Source organism: Alexandromys fortis, unplaced genomic scaffold (assembly GCF_014885135.2).
Source record: "Alexandromys fortis isolate MF-2015 unplaced genomic scaffold, M_Fortis_MF-2015_v1.1 scaffold_84, whole genome shotgun sequence".
NCBI lineage: Eukaryota > Metazoa > Chordata > Mammalia > Rodentia > Cricetidae > Alexandromys > Alexandromys fortis.
This window is the reverse complement of record NW_026068017.1, coordinates 3,298,429-3,316,474: the sequence shown is the minus strand read 5'-3', so window position 1 is coordinate 3,316,474 and position 18,046 is coordinate 3,298,429. Positions and strand designations below refer to the sequence as shown.

The 18,046-nt window shown below is 52.4% G+C and overlaps 3 protein-coding genes and 1 long non-coding RNA gene across 10 annotated transcripts in view; 2 read left to right on the top strand and 2 right to left on the bottom strand.

Annotated features, from left to right (window-relative positions):
* Positions 1-8,161, top strand: part of Mink1 (misshapen like kinase 1) — a 53,780-nt gene extending 45,619 nt beyond the window's left edge. For 3 of the 7 annotated variants that reach the window (XM_050162741.1, XM_050162737.1, XM_050162736.1), the window contains 16 exons: positions 2,464-2,549; positions 2,712-2,822; positions 2,957-3,075; positions 3,276-3,364; positions 3,696-3,859; positions 4,147-4,252; positions 4,333-4,470; positions 4,639-4,747; positions 5,430-5,597; positions 5,702-5,845; positions 5,992-6,126; positions 6,212-6,312; positions 6,395-6,544; positions 6,635-6,794; positions 6,881-7,020; positions 7,357-8,161. In XM_050162741.1, coding sequence (XP_050018698.1) covers positions 2,464-2,549; positions 2,712-2,822; positions 2,957-3,075; positions 3,276-3,364; positions 3,696-3,859; positions 4,147-4,252; positions 4,333-4,470; positions 4,639-4,747; positions 5,430-5,597; positions 5,702-5,845; positions 5,992-6,126; positions 6,212-6,312; positions 6,395-6,544; positions 6,635-6,794; positions 6,881-7,020; positions 7,357-7,440 — 2,004 coding nt within the window. In that variant the 3' untranslated portion in view covers positions 7,441-8,161. Of the gene's footprint in view, positions 1-2,463; positions 2,550-2,711; positions 2,823-2,956; positions 3,076-3,275; positions 3,365-3,549; positions 3,574-3,695; positions 3,860-4,146; positions 4,253-4,332; positions 4,471-4,638; positions 4,748-5,429; positions 5,598-5,701; positions 5,846-5,991; positions 6,127-6,211; positions 6,313-6,394; positions 6,545-6,634; positions 6,795-6,880; positions 7,021-7,356 lie in introns of all 7 variants that reach the window. The other 4 variants (XM_050162735.1, XM_050162734.1, XM_050162738.1 and 1 more) reach the window with 4 other exon arrangements.
* LOC126514056 (uncharacterized) lies at positions 6-2,977 on the bottom strand. The gene is made up of 3 exons (XR_007595495.1): positions 2,846-2,977; positions 2,351-2,582; positions 6-864 (listed from the first exon to the last, which is right to left on the bottom strand). It is a non-coding gene; the product is annotated as an uncharacterized lncRNA (long non-coding RNA).
* Positions 8,162-8,380: 219 nt separating the features above from the next.
* Chrne (cholinergic receptor nicotinic epsilon subunit) overlaps positions 8,381-18,046 on the bottom strand; it is a 19,662-nt gene continuing 9,996 nt past the window's right edge. The window contains exons 4-14 of the mRNA XM_050162883.1: positions 12,097-12,239; positions 11,969-12,013; positions 11,761-11,870; positions 11,507-11,662; positions 11,085-11,185; positions 10,633-10,833; positions 10,440-10,554; positions 9,144-9,258; positions 8,878-9,064; positions 8,689-8,795; positions 8,381-8,613 (exon numbers count right to left, since the gene is read on the bottom strand). Of these exons, the coding sequence (XP_050018840.1) occupies positions 8,464-8,613; positions 8,689-8,795; positions 8,878-9,064; positions 9,144-9,258; positions 10,440-10,554; positions 10,633-10,833; positions 11,085-11,185; positions 11,507-11,662; positions 11,761-11,870; positions 11,969-12,013; positions 12,097-12,239 (1,430 nt within the window). The 3' untranslated portion in view covers positions 8,381-8,463. The remainder of the gene's footprint in view (positions 8,614-8,688; positions 8,796-8,877; positions 9,065-9,143; positions 9,259-10,439; positions 10,555-10,632; positions 10,834-11,084; positions 11,186-11,506; positions 11,663-11,760; positions 11,871-11,968; positions 12,014-12,096; positions 12,240-18,046) is intronic.
* On the top strand, positions 9,255-10,433 carry CUNH17orf107 (chromosome unknown C17orf107 homolog). Its single transcript, XM_050162747.1, has 3 exons — positions 9,255-9,500; positions 9,592-9,792; positions 9,887-10,433. The coding sequence occupies exons 1-3, from the start codon at positions 9,435-9,437 to the stop codon at positions 10,172-10,174; spliced, it is 555 nt and encodes a 184-aa protein (XP_050018704.1). The 5' UTR covers positions 9,255-9,434; the 3' UTR covers positions 10,175-10,433.

Sequence of the window (18,046 nt, the reverse complement as noted above, 5' to 3'; positions counted from 1 at the left end):
TAAGCACAACCCTGAAGGACAAGAGAATAGAGTTGAGAGTGGGAAGGAAGAAAGCAAGGCAGCCATGCAAGGGTTCGCATCCAGAGGGTGGAGACAGCAGTGACAGTGGGGGCTGAGAAAGAGCCAGTTGCTTGGTACCAAAGGGTGATATATAAAGGTGGCTGTTGTCGGGGTTTCTGTCCTGCCCAATTCCTGCAATCGTTAAGTCCCAAAGAAATCACACAGAGGTCTACATTAACTATAAACTAACTGGCCCATTAGCTCAGGCTTCTTATTAACTCTTATAACTTATATTAGCCCATTATTTTAGTATATGTTAGACACATGGCTCAGTACCTTTTTCAGCAAGGCAGTCACATCTTGCTTCTTCTGTGGCGGGCTCACAACTGCAGAAAAAGCTTCCTTCTTCCCAGAATACTCCTGACCCGACTCTACTTCCTATCTGGTTGTCCCGCCTATACTTCCTGTCTGGCTACTGACCAATCAGTGTTTATTTAAAATATAATTGGCAGAATACTATTGTCCCACACCACTTCCCCCTCTGTTTTTTTTTTTTTTTTTAAATAAAGGGAAATATCCATAGTCCATTTTTGGGGGGAATGTGGGCATGGTTTTCTAGGCTTCTTTCTGCTGGTTGGGGGCACTGATAATCTTATGGGGACCTAAAGAAAATTTAGAATTATGATCAAGTCCTGACTGGAGTATCCTGTGGGGCTTGATCATCTCAGGCAGCATCTTGAATCTGTTCTGGATGCAGAACTCTGACATCTGGGCCATCTCTTTCCACCAGAGATCTCTCAGGTGGTCTTCCTTGATCAAACCTGATTTTTCTTAACTCAGAATGAATCCACAACTTCTCATTTTCTGTGGAAACAAAAGCAAAACCTATCTTCTCTAAAGTAACATATCTTTTGAAGTCAAGGTATTTTTAAAAAAAACTATCTTGGATTAATTCAGCAGTATTTACAAACAAATATCTTTTAGCAGCTGCTGCTCTTTCCTCAGCAGTCAAACAATTCAAAGAGAACATAATATACAGTATCCAGACTCTGTGTATTTTTCGTCTTTGCGTAGCTTTATTTTAAATTCTATTCCTTTTATTTTTATTTTTAATTTTTGGCCTTTTGAGTCAGGTTCTCTGTATCTTTGACTGTCCTGGAACTCCCTCTGTAGACCAGGCTGTACTTGAACCCACAGAGGTCTGCCTGCCTCTGTATTCCAAGTGTTGGGATTAAAGGTGTGTACCACCATACCCAAATACTCTCTCTCTCTCTCTCTCTCTTATTAAGGATTCTTACCTTTTTTTTTTCTCTCCAAAGCCTGCATATATGTTTTTTTAAAATATTTATTTATTTATTATGTGTATAATATTCTGTCTATATGTATGCCTGAAGGCCAGAAGAGGGCACCAGACCTCACTACAGATGGTTGTGAGCCACCATGTGGTTGCTGGGAATCGAACTCAAGACCTTTGGAAGAGCAGGCAATGCTCTTAACCACTGAGCCATCTCTCCAGCCCACTGCATATATTTTTAACACACTGTAAAACATTTAGAGGTTTTCTTCATTTTTGAATCTCTCTTTACTGTATATCTCTCTTTTTTGGACCACATGAGTCTATAATTTGCTAAGCAATATGGGTAGGTTTAAAGCCGTGGGTTTGATGGCTGGATTCCTTAGCTTTCTGAGATTCTAGCCTCATGGCGGAGGTACCAGCTGTAGCCACGTTTATTGCCACAACTCTATGGCATTTCAAGGTCCCTGCCAGAAGCAAGCTGCAGCAATCTGCTCACAAACCACACGCTCTGTAGGCGGACCTCCTGCCTTTAAGAGTCAGAGTTTGTGCTGGCAGGGTGGCCCAGGAAGCTGGCATTTTAAAATGTTGCAGCTTTTTTCCTGCTACGGCTGAAAACCAAAAAGCATGTGGTCAGCTTTTCATCAACACCATTTAAGTGTTTCATGGCAGGACCTCTCAAAAAAGCTGCAAGGTTTTACAGCTAAAGCTGAGTCAGGAAGAAAATGAGACACATTCGCCTCTAACAAACAGAGCCCACCTGAGAAAATGCTGCTCTCAATAAGCTGTGCTTAGCTCTGTTCTTTTCTGTCTAGAATTACTTCCCAAGCTCTGTCTGGCTTTATGTTGTCCACGTGGGCGCCATTTGTTGGCGAGGGGCTTCTGTCCTGCCCGGCTCCCATAGTCATTAAGTCCCAAAGAGATCACACAGAGGTCTACATTAACTATAAACTGACCCATTAGCTCAGGCTTCTTACCAACTCTTATAACTTATAGGTGGCTTTATCCCACGGGCCATTTTTCAGATTCCTAGCCTGGATATACTCGGTAACTTACCTGACCTGTTTGTTTCTCCGTGGATGCTGAAGACTACATTTCTTAGGTTGGGGTTGAATGTGTGTGACATCTGCACATGACTGACAGGGCTTGTCAACGCCTGTTCTTTCCAGGTTCCTCAGAGAACCTCGTCTATTGCCACTGCCCTTAACACCAGTGGGGCCGGAGGGTCCCGGCCAGCTCAGGCTGTCCGTGCCAGGTACACAACGCCAGGGTGGGGTCATGTGGCAGCCTAGGGAGTAAGAGACATAGGGACTTTGCCGGGTTACCTGCATAGGGGTGGGGCAAGCCCCAAACCAGGCACCTCAGCCCCTCCTTGTGCCACCACCACCCGCCCCGGCACCCTCTGCTCCCTCCACAGACCTCGCAGCAACTCCGCCTGGCAAATCTATCTGCAGAGGCGGGCAGAGCGGGGCACCCCCAAGCCTCCCGGGCCCCCAGCTCAGCCCCCTGGCCCGCCCAACGCCTCTAGGTAATGGAGTTGGCCCCACTCACTCTCACTTCTCACTTCTGCCACCTGCTTCCCTGGTGATGGCTCCTCCTGCAGTGTAGCTTGACACCCGTGGATGGAAGCACATCTCTGACATGAACTCCGTCCCTTCACAGTAACCCCGACCTCAGGAGGAGTGACCCTGGCTGGGAGCGCTCAGACAGTGTCCTCCCGGCCTCTCATGGACACCTCCCTCAGGCTGGCTCACTGGAACGAAACCGAAACCGTGTGGGAGGTATGTCAGCCTGACATACCTGGGCCTTGAATTTGTCTTGACCAACACTGAGAGCAGGGCCTATGGCCTTTAGTGGCTTAGGACCAGAACACCACAGGGGCAAGAGGCCTGTGGGTGGGGTTGGGGCCTATGGTCAGCATGGGCCTGAGGCCACTTTGTAGGTATCTGTGACCTTCTTTCTTCTACCCTGCCACGCCCAGCCTCCACAAAACTAGACAGCTCACCAGTGCTCTCCCCTGGGAACAAAGCCAAGCCTGAAGACCACCGTTCAAGGCCAGGCCGGCCCGCAGTGAGTGCAGGGGGCAGGATGTGCAGCCTTCAGGGTCCTGGGCACTGGGATCAGGGCCGACCCTTCACTCCCATGAGAGGACGAGGGCAGTCCCAGGCCACACAGCACCTCTCATGCCACTAACCTTTCTCACCATCTCTCCTGCTTCCTCCTGGCTGCCTTTCCTCCTCCGCGGCCCCTCCCAGAGCTATAAGCGAGCAATTGGTGAGGTTAGTGAGAGGGGTTGTTGGGGAGCCCTCTCTTGTTCCCTGTCTGCAGCTCCACTGGCAGCCTCCATGTATTGCTTCTACCCAAGCCCCACTGCTCCCCTCATGCCTTTTCTTCCCTGCAGGATTTTGTGTTGCTCAAAGAGCGGACCCTGGATGAGGCCCCTAGGCCTCCCAAGAAGGCCATGGACTATTCCTCATCCAGTGAGGAGGTGGAAAGCAGTGAAGATGAGGATGAGGAAGGCGATGGGGAGCCGTCAGAGGGGAGCAGAGACACTCCCGGGGGCCGGTATGGGGTGTCCTAGGGCAGGCCTCCTATCAGGACAAGGAGAGGAAAGATTCAGGGAAGGCGGGAGTGAGGCTGTGCCAGGGTGGAGTGCTAGCTTCCCACTGCGTCCACTGTTCTGTCAGTTGTGGGGGGCCCTTCCAGATGCTCCTCTGTCTCTGCCAGCCTGCCCTGAGGGCCACTCAGAAAACACGAGTCAGTGAGGGCTTTAGAGGAGACTGAAAGCCCCAGTCTCCGCTGTCACCTGCTTCCTGTGGCATTGTATGGCAAGCAGGACCTCTTTCCCACAGCAGTGATGGAGATACGGACAGCGTCAGCACCATGGTGGTTCATGATGTTGAGGAGATAGCCGGGACCCAGCCCCCATATGGGGGAGGCACCATGGTGGTCCAGCGTGTGAGTGGGTCTCCCTACTCTTTCCTACACCTGCAGCAGGCCCTCTGCAGCCCTACCCTAACCTTCTGTCTGTTCTACAGACTCCTGAAGAGGAACGAAGCCTGCTGCTTGCTGACAGCAATGGCTACACAAACCTGCCCGATGTGGTCCAGCCCAGCCACTCACCTACTGAGAACAGCAAAGGTCAAAGCCCTCCCACAAAAGATGGAGGCAGTGATGTAAGTGTGGACGTAGGTCCATGACTAGAGAAAGAGCCCTGCAAACGGTTTGCAGAGGAGTGGGTGATGGGAGCACTGTGGCAGGTGAAGCAAGGCACTGTGAACGCAGTAGGGCTGGGGTCTGTCCCACAGCCACACGTGGTTCTTGACTGTTCCCTCTCCCCACAGTACCAGTCTCGAGGGTTGGTAAAGGCCCCTGGGAAGAGCTCTTTCACCATGTTTGTCGATCTAGGGATCTACCAGCCCGGAAGCAGTGGGGACACCATCCCTATCACAGGTGAGGACAGGAGGAAATATCTGCCGTGAGGCTGGACTTCAGAGCTAGCCTGAGAATGTAGCTTTACAGAGGATAAGCATGGGGCTGAAGAGACAGCTCAGTGGTTAAAAGTATGTGCTACTCTTCCAGAGAACCCAAGTGTGGTCCCAACATCCACATCACACTCCTCACACCCTCCTTAACTTTGAGTCAGGGAATCAGATGCCTTTTCCAGCCTCCATGGATACCTGCATACATAGAAAAGAAAAATTTTAATTTTTTAGTTTTTTTGCGACAGGGTTTCTCTGTATAAGAGCTCTGGCTGTCCTGGAACTCACTCTGTAGACCAGGCTGGCCCCGAACTCATAGAGAACTGCCTGCCCCTGCTTCCCAAGTGCTGGAATTAAAGGCATGCGTCATACACACAGGCCTCTCTCTTGAGGCTTAGCCCCTGCCCGGGCAAGGGCTTCTGAGGGGCAATTGCTCAGGGTGGCTAAGGGACCAGTTGAGTGACAGATGAAGGATTTGAGCTAGGCCCTGGCCTCAAGGCCGGGGTTCTTTTATCTGCTCTCTTCGTGCACCTCTGCTGACGTCTTTCTCTTCCCCTTCTGAGAGTTCTGAAGTGTCAAGTTCAGATACAGCATAGGAATAAAAACAGGCACTGGAGGGCTGCGGCCACCCTCCCTCCTCTTCATCTTGGCAGCCCTAGTAGGTGGAGAGGGTGGTCGTCTTGACCAGCTGCAGTTCGATGTGAGGAAAGGCTCTGTGGTCAACGTCAACCCCACCAACACCCGGGCTCATAGTGAAACTCCCGAGATTCGGAAGTACAAGAAGCGATTCAATTCGGAGATCCTCTGTGCAGCCCTCTGGGGTAAGCCAGGGCTGAAAGGGATCTGGGTACAGCTTCCATGCTCCTGATCCTGGTCAGGGGAGATCCGGGTCTGCCTCTGACCTGCCCAAGGACTCGTATTGCAGGGGTCAATCTCCTGGTGGGCACAGAGAATGGGCTGATGCTGCTGGACCGGAGCGGACAGGGCAAAGTGTATGGACTCATTGGGCGGCGGCGCTTCCAGCAAATGGACGTGCTGGAGGGGCTCAACCTGCTCATCACCATCTCAGGTGCCCGTCCCAACCCTGGCCTGGGAGGAGGAGGGCCTTGGTGTTCCCTGTGCTGTGCAAATAGCACTGTGTGAAGCAGCACACAAATGGGGCCTTTGATGGGAAAAGTGTGAGTTTTTATGTGTGTGTGTGTGTCCATCTCTCAGGGAAAAGGAACAAACTTCGGGTATATTACCTGTCCTGGCTGCGGAATAAGATTCTGCACAACGACCCAGAGGTGGAGAAGAAGCAAGGGTGGACCACTGTGGGGGACATGGAGGGCTGTGGCCACTATCGTGTTGGTGAGGATGACACAACACAGTAGCCAGGGAGAAACGAGGAGAGCCTGACAGCGGAAGTCATTGCTTCCCCCTTTCTTGCCCCCAGTGAAATATGAGCGTATTAAGTTCCTGGTCATTGCCCTGAAGAGCTCTGTGGAGGTGTATGCCTGGGCTCCCAAACCCTACCACAAATTTATGGCCTTCAAGGTAATGGCAGCCTCAGCCTTCAGTACATTTATTTGAAGGTTCTGCTCCTGCACTTTCTTGCTGAGTCTTCTCTCCCCCACAGTCCTTTGCTGACCTCCCTCACCGCCCTCTGCTGGTGGACCTGACTGTAGAGGAGGGACAGCGGCTCAAGGTCATCTATGGCTCCAGTGCTGGCTTCCATGCTGTGGATGTTGACTCTGGGAACAGTTACGACATCTACATCCCTGTGCACGTGAGCTTAGCAGGGCTGTGGAGCAAGTGGAACCAGTCCTTCTAGACATCAGACTTGAGGACCCTACCTCACCCCACTCTCTCCCCCCAGATCCAGAGCCAGATCACGCCCCATGCCATCATCTTCCTCCCCAACACCGACGGCATGGAGATGCTGCTGTGCTATGAAGACGAAGGTGTCTATGTCAACACCTACGGGCGGATCATCAAGGATGTGGTGCTGCAGTGGGGAGAGATGCCCACCTCTGTGGGTAAGTGATGGCCACCTCCCGGACAGCTTGCCCTGAGGTGACCAGGACAGCCTCCTTACAGCCTTTCTACCATCGTCTCCCTTCAGCCTACATCTGCTCCAACCAGATAATGGGCTGGGGTGAAAAAGCCATTGAGATCCGCTCTGTGGAGACAGGCCACCTAGATGGGGTCTTCATGCACAAACGAGCCCAGAGACTCAAGTTCTTGTGTGAGCGGAATGATAAGGTGAGGCAGTGTGTATGTGAGGGAGCTCTGTGCTAGGCTGGCTGTCCACACCTTGTGCTGGGCACATCTGGGGGGCGGAGTGGTTCTGCTGTTCCCCTCAGAGCAGCCCCTCCCCTGGAAGCTGTCAGAGCCGCCACCCTCCTTCCCCTTGGGTTCTGTTGCCTTTACCCCAGGGCTCTGGTAACACACCTCCGGCCTTTCACTGGGGTGGGGAGAAGCATGCACCGGTCTGTAGTTTGTCTCACTTCCTCTTCCCTTTCCCAGCTGAGGATCCCCCACCCACAAACACACACACCACACTCTAGCCCTTCGTGATGGCTTTTCTATCTCATCCAGGTGTTTTTTGCCTCAGTCCGCTCTGGGGGAAGCAGCCAAGTTTACTTTATGACTCTGAACCGTAACTGCATCATGAACTGGTGATGAGGCCCTGGGCTGGGCTCCCCATGGACCCAGCTCTCTCCCCACAGCCAGACCGCCCAGCCCTGCTCCCCCTCTCCCTTTGGGCTTTTGCTTTTACTGGTTTGATTCACTGGAGCCTGCTGGGAACGTGACCTCTGATCCCTGAAGCTTTTGTGATCACGTGACCATCCTTTCTCCCAACATGTTTTCAAAACTGTGCCTGTCCCCAACTTCTGGGGAATGACACAGCTTCCCCTTACCAGGAATCGAGTGGGACTTGCCCCTCCCCTTTTCTCCACTTAAGAGGAGAGTGCTTGGGGCTTGGACCCCCTTACCCCATTGCTGCTGACTGAGCAGGGCCCTGTACCCCTTTATTTGCACGCCAGGGGAGCCGGCTCCCCCCTTGAATGTACCAGACTCTGGGGGGGGGTCACTGGGCCCTGGGTTCTGGGGGGAGGGTCACCAGCCACTCCAGGGGCAGGGACCATGTCCTCATTTTCTGAAAGCACTTTAATGACTTCCCCTCCCCCAGGTCCCAGGGAATGGAGGAGGGACCCCATAGCCAAAACATTCCTCCTTCCCACCCTCCCCTCCCTTCATGCCCCCTTGCTTGCATCTGTATATAGTGTGAGCAGCAGGTAGCCCTTCCCCCTCCTGTATCCTTTCTCAATGTAGTGGCCTTGGATACCCGTTTGTTAATAAATACGATTCTACCAGCTCCCACCATGTTGAGAGCCCACCATCTGGTGTCAGTGTTCCTATGTCTAAGTCTGGGCAAAGCCTCATTGGCTGTCAGCTAGGTCTGATGGATCAAAGGAGCCAAGAGGTAGTGAGACTGAACCAAGGGCAAACCCTGCCCTAGAGTGTTGACTTCAAGAGCCTGGCCAAATCACCCGACTGCTATACACACTGACCCCGAGGAGCCAGACCTACCCACGTGACCACACAACCGTCCTGGAAGTTCACAAAATGGATTTATTGTCAGCCTGTTGGCAAAGTCGACTTCTTGCAGGGGGAGGGGGTGACGTGGGTGCAGGCTCAGGGTTAGATACACGGTGGGTAGGGGAGATCAGGAACTTGGTTGAAGTAACCCCCAAGGAAGATGAGGCAGGAACCGACGCTGAAGAGCACCAGAGCTGCCCAAAAGCAGACGTTGTCGAGGGCTTTCCCCATGCGCACCCAGTCGGACACTTCCTGTGGGACACAGCTTAGCGCAAGAGAGGGAATGAGGGAAGGGCCTTAGCCGCACTCTCACTCAGCCTAACCCACCTCTTCGTTGGCTTCCTGGTCGCGTGTGCTCTCAGCCACAAAGTTCACAGCATCCACACAACAGCGGATTTCAGGGGCTGCAGCGCCCAGGTTCTGGCAGAGGGCAGCTAAAAGGGCGGCGACACCAAGTCATTAAAGAACATCCCCAAAGCAAGTGTGTGCCTTTGACCCACCAAAAGCGGTGCTCACCAGTCCGAGCCCCATGCCGATGCCTCTGCCCCTCAAACACGAGCTCACTCCGCGGCTTTTTCAGGATGAGCTCCTCTGCTCGGAGCAGAATGCCCACAGAGGACGCGCGCCTGGCAGGTGAGGCAGCTCGGGGAGCCTCAGGGGGTGGGCTTGAGCCCAGGAGGCGTGGCAGTAGCTCCAATAAAATCTGTGGCCAGGGCAGAGATAAGTTCCAAACCCGCCTCCCACCCTGGGCTGTCCTTCATTCAACCAGCGCGTGTGCTTACTTGGCGCAGCCGAGGGGATGTGGTATGAGTCGTCGGCGTCCGCAAAGACACGTTGAGCACGATGACGCAATTCATAACAATGAGCGTGGCAACCACCATGACGAAAATAAGATACCTGAGATACATACCCAGGAGGCATGATGTCACAGCATCCCACAAAACAGGACAAGCCGCTAGCTGTCCTCTACCTCACAAACACCTCGGCGCGGGAGTGGTGGAGTTACTTCCCTTGGCTACCCCTCCACAACACCAGTATCGTCCGCCTTCCCGCATCTACCATCTGTTGCGGCCATGAAGGGGACTCCCAGCAACTTGGACACCCTGCTGTGGGTCTACCGCTTCCACAGCTCCACCGAGGTGAGAACGGTCCACCCAAAGGCAGCATCTGGAGAGGTCTCCAGCGCCTGCTGCTGTGACCCTTCCCACTCCACTACCCCTGCTTCTCCAGGTGGCCCTACAGCCTCCGCTTCTGTCTTCCCTGGAACTTGCTGTGGCCGCAGCTCACGAATATCTGGTCCAAAGGTTCAGAGAACTTAAGTCCCAGGAGCCCCTGGAATCCAGTAAGCCGCCTGCCCAGAAGGCCACCTTGGGGCTGGTGCTAAGAGAAGCTGCAACCAGCATCATGAGCTTCGGAGCCGCCTTGCTAGAGGTGCAGCTCTGGGGAGTTGAGGGATGGGAAGAAAAGCGGGGGAGGGGTAGGCCAGCAAAGGCAGAGACCTCTAGCCCCTGTGCCCCCAATGCAGATCTCAGTCCTGTGGCTACAGCAGGAAGTGCTGGACAGCAGCGACGGCTGCCTGAGCGCAGCCCCGAACACTGGGGATCCGGGTAGGGCACTGGCCCGTGTAGCCCTGGCTGCAGGGCAGGGGATTCGGCAAGCTGGAGCAGCAGCTGGCGCAAGTGTCCGGTACCTGATCCAGGGGGCGTGGCTATGCCTGTGCGGACGCGGTTTGCAGGGGTCCACCTCATCCCTGCAACAAACCCTACGCCAGCTGGGTCTTGGGGTCCCCGGGGATCCGGTACGTTCAGAATAAGGGGTGTGACACGGGTCAGAGGAGATGGGACTGAGGTTATACTGAGCCATACTGACCTCTCAACAGAGATACCCGGGAGACCCCAAGGTGGCATCCAACAGCAGTGAGGAGAACGGGGGACCAGATAATCCATCACTGTCCCAGCCCCACCCTGTGTCCAAATAAAAACCCAGAACAGGACAACTGCAAGTCCCCTACGCCAACCTTCTTTGGCTCCGCCCACCGTGCTGGTACCCCATCTCTGTTAGATCCACTTTGAGGTTACCTGCCCAGCAGTGGCACGCTCAGAGATGTCTCTGGAATTTTCTGGGCAATTAGGAACAAGAAGACAGTCTGGGCTAGCAGGACGTTGATTGAGACTGTGCATTTCTGGCCACCAGCTAGAGGGAGCGTACCGTGAGAAGCGGCCCAGGGAGGGAGCCTAGCCTGGGCTTTAGAAGTTAGGGGTCACCCCTTACCCTGCGCAGGCAGGAAGTAAGCAAGCAGCACCAAGCCGGAAATGAGTACACAAGGTACAATGATGTTAATGACGTAAAAGAGCGGCTTCCGACGGATGATGAGCGTGTAGATGATGTCAGTTTCTCCGGGGACTTCTGCAGAGTCTCCCTTGTAATGGCGGATCGTGCCTGGGCAGTAGTCGATGGCCCATTCTCCATTCTCTGCAGGGCATGGGGTGCAGTCAGCCCACATACCTGCAACTCCAGGCTGAGCGGGTGGGCGCAGCTTCAGGACGCTGGGGTGTCAGCATAGGGGAAGTATGGGCAGAGAGGGACATTCCCAGTCAGGATGTGAAAGAGAGAGGCCTAGTGTGACAACCGAGTTGTGTGGCCCAAGTCAGGCTCTGCAAGCCCCACCCCCACCCGTGGCCCTCATCCGGGAAAGGTTTTGGAGGAAGTGATAGCCCCTTCACCAGTAAAAGCTTCCGTGTCAATTTCAATCTTGTCGATGGTCTCGCCGTTGTCATCCACCGCAAAGATGAACTCCACTTCTTCAGCATTGTAGGTCTGGGAGCTGTGAAACACGGCCAGGCTTCACCCCAGAAGCTGGACCCTTCTTAGTCCCGCCCTGGAAGCTCCCAATGGCTCCACTCTTGCCCACATCCCTCCAGCACATCTACTTCCTGTTCATGCCTCAGACTCTTCCTGGGGAGGAGCTGGGACTGTGGGATAAACTACAAGATGGCAGCAAACCCACGTGCAGCTTCCCACGCATCTCAGTGCCCCCCTCCACCACCTGCACAACCCTTCCACAGAGCCCCCACCCGCTCCTCCATGTCAAGCCCTGTCCCCGCTCTAGGCCCCCCTCTCTCCTCCTTGAAGTGACTCTCCCCACCGGAAAACCAGAGAGCAGTTCTGCCAGTCGAAAGGGAAGTAGGTGACCTCCACTGCGCAGGTGCTGTGGTAGATGGCAGGGGGCAACCAGGTCACGTAGCCCCCCTCACTGACCAGAACATTGCAGTCATAGGCCACTCCAAACTGCCCATCGATGCTGTGGGGAACAAGCTTTTCACAGTATTGGAAAGAGTACTGAACCTCTTCCACCAACAAAGTCCCCCATAAAACCGTTTCCTCTTGGCCAGTCCTCACTTGTTTTCCAGAACGATCTCTGGCAGCCACACAGATTCCGAAGGGACCCGCAGGGTCTCTATGCCTGCAAAATCCTCCTTGCTGAAGTTGAGCCTGTAGTCCTGCCAGTCCTGAGAGGAGGGGACAGAAGGGTGTGCTCTCCACCCTTCTGGGTAGGAAGAAGGGGGTTGGCTGGGAACCCTCGCACTGCTCCCGAGATCTGACTCACAATTCCAATCCAGACGTTGGTGGTCAGGGTCTCCTCCTTCTCGTTCTACAAGAGGAATGAGCCTGCCTGAGGCCGGGAGTTAGGGTTAGAAGTGAGAAAGCAGGCATAGGATTGGAGGGGTAGCTTACCAGTGAGATGAGGTTGGTTAGGGTGACCTTGAGGGTGATGGTAACGGTGTCTTCGGGCCTCCTAACTGGCCGGCATCCTGAGTCATACTTGTCGAAGAGATGGTGATACAGGCTGAGCTCTTCGTTCTTACTCTCGCTTCTGCCTGGGGTACGTCAAGAAGGAAGGATCACTGGACTTGAAGCAACAGCCTGGGTTTCTCTCTGCCCCCTGGGTCTGCGCAGCCCTCCTGTATGTATCTTTCTACATTTCTCCTAAGCCAACAGTAAGTAGTGCACCTGGGGACCAAGTACTCTCTCAGTCTATGCCTTGGTCTCCACCTTTTCCCTGGTCCCTCCAGGTTGGCTCCCCTAATTCCTGTCCCTACCAAGGAGTGCCAAGAGAAGCAGGGCACCAAGCAGAGCCCCTGTCATCCTGCTGTCTGGTTCTCAGGGTTATTCTGAGCTTTGACAGGCTTGAGGGGCAGGACAAGGTGCCTGTGTGAAGGGGAGGAGGGTGTTAGTTCCGGGCTGGGTTAGACAGTCCCAAATCCTGTCACCAAATCCTCTACCCTTGCTGCAGCTGGGGACAGTTTGGCTGCTTCCAGAGGCAGCTGCCCCATTCTGTGTCCCTTATCCACCCCATCCCAGCATCCTTTGTGCTTTAGCCAGCTCTGTAGCCGCGGATTGTGATGTCTCATGAGAGGCACAAGCCTCTAAAAGCACTTGGAACCACAAGCCTTTAGGGTAGGCGTCAGTGGAGACCCCCATTCTCACCACACACTGGTATCCCCCGTGTGGCCACCTGTGTCTGTGATTCTGATGAGTGCAGCTGAGAGAGAGAACCTCCCATGCCTCCCACACCACCTCCGTCTCAGTTACTTTTTCTTTGTTTTTCAAGACAGGGTTTCTCTGTTGTAGCCCTGGCTGTCCTGGAACTCACTCTGTAGACCAGGCAGGTCTCGAACTCACAGAGATCCGCCTGTCTCTGCCTCCCGGGTACTGGGATTAAAGGCGTGCGCCACCACTATCCAGCTCCAAGGCAATTTATAAAGGCACTTAATTTGAGGATTATAGTTCCAGAGGGTTATGGTCCATGCCGTCCGTCATGGCGGGGAACAAGGCAGCAGGCAGGCGGAGATGGTGATGGAGCAGCAGCTGAGAGCTCGCATCTATCACGTGACAGCCATGAGGCAGAGAGAACTAACAACTCAAAGCCCACCCCCAGCGACAGACCTCCTCCAATAAGGCCACAACTAATCCTTCACAAACAGTTCCACTAACTGGGGACCAAGCATTCAAACAGGAGCCTGTATGTATGGGGGGGCTCTCATCCAAATCACCTCAACCCCATGTAGAATGCATGCTATCATACCCTTGCAGGGGCCAAGTCACCCTAATCCAGACTTAGACAAAACGCAGCAGTCTCCATGAAGACCTGGTCTACAGCGACACACTTGACCCGTCAGAGACTGCTTCACTGTGGGGCCCAACTCCTTCAACATCGCCCCGGATGAACCAACTTTGACCCCCTCACTTCGAGCAGGACACCTGCTATTCCCTGTCTTCTACTGCCGCCTTCTCACAGGTGACACCACTGTCCTTCCAACTGCTCTCCCTAATACCTTGGTCTTGCTGTGTAACCCAGGCTGGCCTTGAAGCCCTGATCCTCTGGGCCCTCCAAGGGCTGGGACTGCAGGTGTGAGTGCTGCCAGACATACTCAGAATCTGCATTTGACAAAGGCTCTCCAAGTGTTCATCATGGGTGATAACTATAGGACTAATTTTGATTTTTATCTTGTTGGCTTTTGAGGGAGGGGATTTCTTGAGACAGTGTCTTACTGTATAGGCCAGGCTAGCCTAGAACTTGTTATATAGACCAAATGCACAGTCCTCTTGCCTCATCTTCCTGGCATGTGCCACAATGCCCAGCCGGAAACCCTTTATGCCTTATACCTTACACATCACCTCAGTGCAGCAAAACAATCACTTCTGCATGAAGAGAATCTGCAGCTGAGGGTCCCTCACACAGGCGTCTGGTGGTGATGCATTAGACTCACTGTGAGCACAGGTGTGTGATGATGACGCATTAGACTCACTGACAGCACAGGTGTGTGATGACGATGCACAGGTGTCTGTCTGGTGGTGGCACATTAGACTCACTCATAACCGTATTCATTATATTCCTCTGTGATCATTCCACATTTACAGAACATTTGTGGTCATCTTTCTTCACTTCTTCCCCTACCTGTGAGATCCCTTGAACATCTGAGGCCAACAGGGTCATGTGACCTCTTGTCCTCACATTCTCTTGGAGCCCTTTCTCCTGCTATGTGTCTTGTTTCTCATGTTTCACTGCAGATCCCAGAAAGGATTTGTGGGGGTGAACTCACCACCTTGAACGCCAGGCTGCTGCTGTTGTTTAATCCAGTCTCTGATTTAGGGCCGCAACCAAGAGGCACTGTGCTAAATGCAGACTTTTGCTCAAACATTAGTGGGCTCTTATGATACAGATACTACGATTATAGTTTAATAAGGATTGCTTCCAGCCAAGCCGTGATGGCGCACACCTTTAATCCCAGCACTTGGGAGGCAGAGGCAGGTGGATCTCTGTGAGTTCAAGACCAGCCTAGGCTACAGAGTGAGTTCTGGAATACCAGGGTTTCACAGAGAAACCCTGTCTTAAAGAAAAAAAAAGAGGAGGGAGGGGAGAAAGAGGGAAGCAGAGAGCGGGAGAGGGAGGCTCCTAGTATTTAGCAGCAGGGAACTGTATGAAGGGAAACAGCTAGGAACGATGTGCAAAGGTGAGAGGAGCCATCGAGATGTTGGTGGATCAGCCCTTGAAGCTTTAGAAACTCAAGGCATCCTATAGCTTCCTGTGAACTCACCCATGGTGGCCACAACACTCTGGAGCAGGGTCTTTACCCCATGCTCCTCTCTCTACTGACGAGTGTGCCTGCTCCCTCTGGGCATTCCTTCCTTCTGTGTACTTTCTGCCTCCCCCCAACATCTGCACTATCCACCACCGTCTTGGCCCAACACTGACCCCTTGGCTTCTCTGCAGATACAGAGCCAGCTTGGCCTTGGTTCCCATCACCGCCTGTCTGAAGCCCCTGGGCCCAATGGCGAGCTCATCAAGCTCCATAGGGTAAACCCATGGTCACAGGGACAGCCTTGGTAAAAACGCAGTAAGTCACAAACCAAAAAGGACACCAATGTGGACCAGTGAGACGGCTCAGCATAAGGGTACTTTCTGCCCAACCTGACACCTGTTTGTTCCCCTGGACCCCCATGGAGAAAGGAGTGAGCAAACCCACCCTTCCGAGCTGCCCTCTGACCTCCACCTTCCTGTACAGACGGGCACCACAGCCCAGTTCATTCCTGAGCGTTAGGAGCACAACGGGGAGGTGACAGGGATAACCTGGGGTGGAAGCCCCTCACCAACTCCCCCAGCCAACCGGAGGATTGGATACCTGCCTGTGAGCCAGTGTTGTATTTGTATAATGAAAATTCCAGTTTCCCTAGGGGTTGACTTACAAGTTAGCAACGATCCTAGCTCAACAGGAAGCCATGCCCTTCACCAGCTACTCTTGGCTAACAACGTTGAACAGCTGCAGCTGCCCCTGCCACAGAGCGCCTGACTGCTTCCTAGTCACCAGAGCCCTTGTAAGGGACCATCCCCCAGCTAGCCACAGGAGGGCTCCCTCTGAGTTTAGCACAAATAGCGGCTTCCCTTTCCTAGCAGGGGAAGCAGGTTAGCGGTGCCAGGCTGGGGAGTGCCCAGTAGACACGAACTGAGCTCTGCTTCCCACAATACGACTCAAGCTGGTGGCAGAGACCCGCTGGTTGGCTGTGTTCGGGGCATTTGGTAGAGTCTGGCACGCAGCAGAGGTTTGATAATTATCTACTGGACAAATAAACAGACCAAAGGACTGCTGGTGTCTTTCCCTGAGAACTGTCCTCTCCAACCACACGTCCAGAGGATAGGATCGGAATGAGAATGATTCCCATAGACTCAAATATTTGCATGCTTAGTCCCTAGTTGGTGAACTATTATTTTATTTGAGACAGGGTCTTTCTATGTAGCTCTCTCTGGACCCCGGATGAAACTTGCTGTGTAGACCATGCTAGCCTTAAACTCACAGGCCTGCCTCTGCCTCTCAAGTGCTGGGATTAAAGGTGTGCACCACCATGCCTGGAAAAAAAAACTTTTTTGCATAATAAATTTAGGTACATATTTATTTTTCAAAATATTTATTCTGAAGTTTTGTAAGTATGTGTGACTTTTTTTTTTAAATATCAGGAAATGGAACCGATGAATCAATGGCTTGCATTCAGAGCTGAATAAAACCAGCAGGACCGCTGTTAATAGGTTGGATAAAATGGCTTACACAATCATTTGACCTTGGCTGGGTCAGTATGAAGTCCTTCTGAGCCAGGCGGTGATGACATGCCTTTAATATCAGCACTTGGGACGCAGAGGCAGGTGGACCTCTGTGAGTACAAAACCAGCATGGTCTACAGAGTGAGTTCCAGGCCAGCCAGGGCCACACAGTAAGGCCCTGTCTAACAAACAAAGTGTAAATGTGAACGGAACGGCCACTCTGGAGAGCTGGCCGCTTCCTACAATGTTAAGCATGCATTTCCCCATAGGGTGGCTGACAATCATCTGTGACTCCAGTTCCTCTACCCCCTTCTGGTCTCTGCAGGCACTGCATGCATGTGGTGTACAGACATTCTGGCAAACACAAAGACACATAAAATAAAGAGAAAGAAAGAAAGAAAGAAAGAAAGAAAGAAAGAAAGAAAGAAAGAAAGAAAGAAAGAAAGAAAGAAAGAAAGAAAGAAGAAAGAGAGAAAGAAAGGAAAAATTAACAGTAGAGTCTATATAAATGAAGTGATACCTGTGTCAATGAGTTACCTTAATATTTTTAAGATGTCCATTCCGCTTAAGGTAATCGAGAAATGAGTTTTAAAAGAAACTAGATACTCATTTTAAAATCTCTATAATAGTGTGAAGGTCCATGAACAGTTTTGTCAATTTTGAAAAGAACATAGGAAGGACCCAGCCTACCCAATGTTAGAACACACGACAAAACCCAACAGCAAACGCTCTCTCTATAGAACAGCAGGCGAGCGAGCTGCCGGGACCTGGGCGAACAAGGAGGAGCCCAGAGCACCTGGCCTCTCAGGGCATCAGTGGGAGAGGCTGTTATCAGCACAGCGAGCAAGGCCTTCTATGGTGAGAAAAGTAAGCAAGCTACTCCCACACCTCACCCCAGATACAAAGTAAACCCAGGTGGAGTAAAGGTTAACAGAAAAGGGAAACTAACGGAACAGACAATAGGAGTCGGTTGTGGTTGGGGGGGGGGCTTTTTCTTTTTTAAAAAAACAATGTATCGAAACCACTGCTGTAAAAAAGAAATACCCAGCAGAATGTGGTTAAGCAGATTTTTAATCCCAGCACTGTGGAGGCAGGGGAATTGCTGAGTTTGAGGTCAATCTGATCTATAAAACAAGTTCCAGGGTAGCCAGGGCTACACAGAGAAACCCTGTAGTGGAGGGAGCAGAGCAGAATTTATTCTGGGGCTGAAGAGGTGGCTCAGCAACTAAGAGCACTGGCTCTTCTTGCAGAGGCCCTGAGTTCAATTCCCAGCAACCACAGAATGGCTTACAACTATCTAATGGAATCTGATGCCCTCCTCCGTCCTGCAGGCATACAGGCAAATAGAGCAGTCATATACATAAAGAAATAAATCTTTGGGGGCTGGAGAGATGGCTCAGCAGTTAAGAGCACTGTCTGCTTTTCCAGAGGTCCTGAGTTCAATTCCCAGCAACCACATGGTGGCTCACAACCATCTGTAAAGAGATCTGGCGCCCTCTGCTGGCATGTGGGCATAAATGGAGGCAGAAAGTTGTATACATAATAAATAAAATCTTTTTAAAAAAAAAAGAAAAAGAAATAAATCTTTGG